General features: G+C 52.2%; 1 protein-coding gene across 1 annotated transcript; it reads left to right on the forward strand.

The window, feature by feature from the left end:
- The first annotated feature begins 373 nt into the window (after positions 1-373).
- LOC125237489 lies at positions 374-1,435 on the forward strand. Its single transcript, XM_048144599.1, has 2 exons — positions 374-1,054; positions 1,295-1,435. Exon 1 carries the CDS (start codon positions 427-429, stop codon positions 1,030-1,032), a length of 606 nt encoding a protein of 201 aa, XP_048000556.1. The 5' UTR covers positions 374-426; the 3' UTR covers positions 1,033-1,054; positions 1,295-1,435.
- The last annotated feature ends 2,277 nt before the right edge of the window (positions 1,436-3,712 follow it).

Raw genomic sequence — 3,712 nt, forward strand, 5'->3', positions numbered from 1 at the left:
TAGGGACGCGCAAGTGGGGGCCGGACCCTCCACTAGTGGGGCGGGGAGGCAGCCTAACAAGAGGTCACTGGGGGCCAGTGGCGACTCTTCTCTGCTCGCTGGCGACCACAAGCGAACGAGGGTGGGGGGGACGTTTGCTGAGGTAGCGGCGAGCGAGAAGATGGCTATCGTCCCAGTGGCCTTTCCTGGGGAAAAGGTGATGTTGGAGCATAGGTCGGCCATAGTGAGCGTCCTGCTCGTAGCTTTGGACGAGGCGGCCGATCCTATGCCCGACATCACACTAGGTGCTGTCACGGGGGTGCGCTTCACATCACCTGCGGAGGAAGCGACGCAGTGGGATGGCTCCGCTCGGTGATCGGAAGAGGAGAGATCGGCGGGCGGCGCCTGAAAGTCGTGGCTGCTAAAGATCTGCCGAAGCCGGTCAAGATGGCCTGGCGTACGGCGATCGATGGCAGCCAGGACGTGTCGCTGGCTCTGCGGGTGATGCAGAGGCGCAACCCTAAACTCCGCACCGACGAGTGGAAGGTGGTCGACACCGTGATGTCGGAGCTGAACACCAGGCGCATCGTTCTGATGGACCAGGTGTCAGCTGACGTCATCAGGGAGGCCGGCTACGTTCTTCACTCGGGGCTCGACACCAGCCACTTCAAGCTCCTGGAGACGGGGAAGGAGCGTGAGCATGAAGAGGCTGGGGTGGAGCCCGGCGCGGACGGGGGGGAGGGGGACTCGGTGGCCGATGAGGCTGCGGGCGCCGCGGGGGCGGCGACGGGGGAGGCCCCGGAGCGGGACGCGCCGCCTGGCGCTCCTGCGGAGGTGGCTCGGGACCGGTCAGAGGCGGGGGAAGTGGTGCTAGTCGGGGAGAGTTTCGCCGGGCTGCGCTGGACCCGAGAGTCGTCACCGATCCTATCGGTGGCGGGCTCGGAGGACCTGCGCGGTCTGGAGGAACTCTACCTGGAGGGCACCACTTCGCCAATGTCCTGCGACAACACGGTCCAGGAGGCGGCCGCTGATCTCAGCACCGCCAAACACTAACCGCCGTAATGGAGGGGCTAAGGTGTGTACAAATAAACTTACAACACAATAAGGCCGCCACTGCCCTTCTGGCTAGGCAGCTAAAAAGCGACAAGTTCGACATTGCTCTTATTCAAGAACCATACATTTACAAGGGAGAGATAAGAGGCTTAAATGGTACTGGCGGGACGATACTGTATATCTGCCCCGAGAGTAATATGAGGACATGTATTTATGTTAAAACCGGCATTGATGCTATGCTTCTAAATGCTTTCTGTTCCAGGGATCTGACCACGGTCAAGATCCTGAATAAAGGGGGGGGTAAGGCACTAGTCATCTCATCAGCCTACCTTCCCTACGAGGCGGCGGATCCCATCACCACACAACTGCGGGATCTTGCTGACTACGGCAGCCGGGCGAACACTGACCTGATCATCGGCTGCGATGCGAACGCACACCACGTCATCTGGGGAAGCTTGGATGTCAACAGAAGAGGAGAGAAGGTACTGGAATTCCTGGTAAGCTCTTCACTACAACTCTTAAATAAAGGCAATGAGCCATGATTCGTCAATGCTAGGCGAGGTGAGGTCATTGATATAACGCTAGCGTCCAACAACGCAAGTAATAAAGTTAGTTCATGGCATGTCTCTGGGGAGATTTCTTTATCGGACCATAGATATATATGCTTTAGGTATACCACTAAAATCAAAGTAGAAGTTATACTAAAACGGAATCCCAGGAATACCAACTGGTTATCGTTCAAGGATGACCTTAAGGCGGACCTGGGAAACCCCAATGGTAAGCTAAACTCTATTATTGACATAGAACTTGAAGCTGACAAAATAGGGCAAGCCGTCCATACGGCTTGGACAAATAACTGCCCGGAAAAGAAAATCCTGGCGAAGAAGGTACCCTGGTGGAATCCGGAGATAGCAAAACTCAGGAAAGAAACTAGGGCTGTCTTCAACGATGCCAAAAGAAGTAATGATTTTGAGCTCTACGCGCGAAAACTCACAGAATATAGCAAGGCAGTGAGGAAAGCGAAAAGGAAAGCGTGGAAAAACCACTGCGATCAAATCGGTTCCATTCCGGAAGGCATGAGACTCACGAAGGCACTAGCCACAACGAAGTCAGTCCCACTCACCTCTATTAGAAGGAGTGATGGTGGAATGACTGAAACGGGGCTAGAGACCCTCAAGGTGATGTGTGCCACACATCTTCCAGGCTCGATAATAAATCAGAGTGTACCAGACGATGAACCAATTAGTGTTACGGAACAGTGCACTCGCACGACCAGGCATAATTGGGACACGTCGAAAAAGGTAGTAGACCACAACAAAATACAATGGGCATTATCGACATTTCAGCCATATAAAGCCCCGAGGCCAGATGGAATCTACCCCATACTACTACGAGAAGGCGCTAACGTACTTATACCCCACTTGAGTAGACTGTACAAAGCGTGTATTGCCTTCGGACATGTACCACGTGCATGGAGGTTAGTAAAGGTAACATACTTGCCCAAACCAGGCAAAGAGGATTACACAGAAGCCAAATCATATAGGCCCATAAGTCTATCATCATTTCTCCTTAAAACTTTGGAGAAACTGGTGGACAGACACATCAGGGATGGTCCGCTCAAGAGACATCCACTACACCGCTTGCAATGTGCATACCAGCCGGGCAAGTCCACGGAGACAGCACTACACCTGGTGACAACTAGAGCGGAGCAGGCCATAGAAAACAAAGAACTATGTCTTGCTGCATTTCTGGATGTCGAAGGTGCCTTTGATCGCACCACATATGGTGCAATCAATAATGCTGCACTCAAACATGGCATAGAACCTACCATCTGCCGCTGGATAGGTAATATGTTGAACAGCCGGCTAATTAAGTCCTCCCTCATGGGGGAAGAATTACTAGCCACAGCAACAAAAGGTTGTCCACAAGGTGGGGTTCTCTCTCCGACTCTATGGAGCCTGGTAGTGAACTCACTTTTGGAAGAACTAAATAAGGGCCCAGTATATACAGTGGGTTATGCAGATGATTTAGTGATACTCATAAACGGGAAATTCCCGGGAACGGTGTCAGAAATCATGAATACAGCACTGAGGCAAGTGGAGAGGTGGTGTAACCACCAACAACTCTCCATCAATCCAGGCAAAACAGTGGTAGTACCGTTTACCAGGAAAAGGGCCCTTACTGGCATGGAGCAACTAAGGCTCTATGGAAGGGTACTTGAACTTTCCAATGAAGTGAAATATCTAGGGGTAACACTAGACAAAGAACTGAACTGGAAAAGACACGTCGAACTGACCACAGCCAAGGCACTTAGAGTGTTTGGAATGTGTAGGTCAGCTTACGGCAAAACATGGGGTTTAAACCCAAAGGTACTAAGGTGGATCTACACCATGATGGTGAGACCTATAATCCTGTACGGAAGCCTGGCCTGGTGGCCAAGGACATTACTGAGCACATGCAAGGATGTCCTCATGAAGGTACAAAGGACAGCATGCATGGCTATAACGGGTGCGTTCAGAACGACGCCAACAGCAGCATTGGAGGTACTATTGGATCTCCCGCCGCTACATCTAGTGATACAGTCTGAGGCACTGAAATCGCTACACCGGCTGGCTTTAACAGGCCTCTGGAGCGATAGCATGCCGAAGACTAAACACACAAGCATGGAATACAACAATTC

This window comes from Leguminivora glycinivorella, chromosome 21, assembly GCF_023078275.1.
Source record: "Leguminivora glycinivorella isolate SPB_JAAS2020 chromosome 21, LegGlyc_1.1, whole genome shotgun sequence".
Lineage (NCBI taxonomy): Eukaryota > Metazoa > Arthropoda > Insecta > Lepidoptera > Tortricidae > Leguminivora > Leguminivora glycinivorella.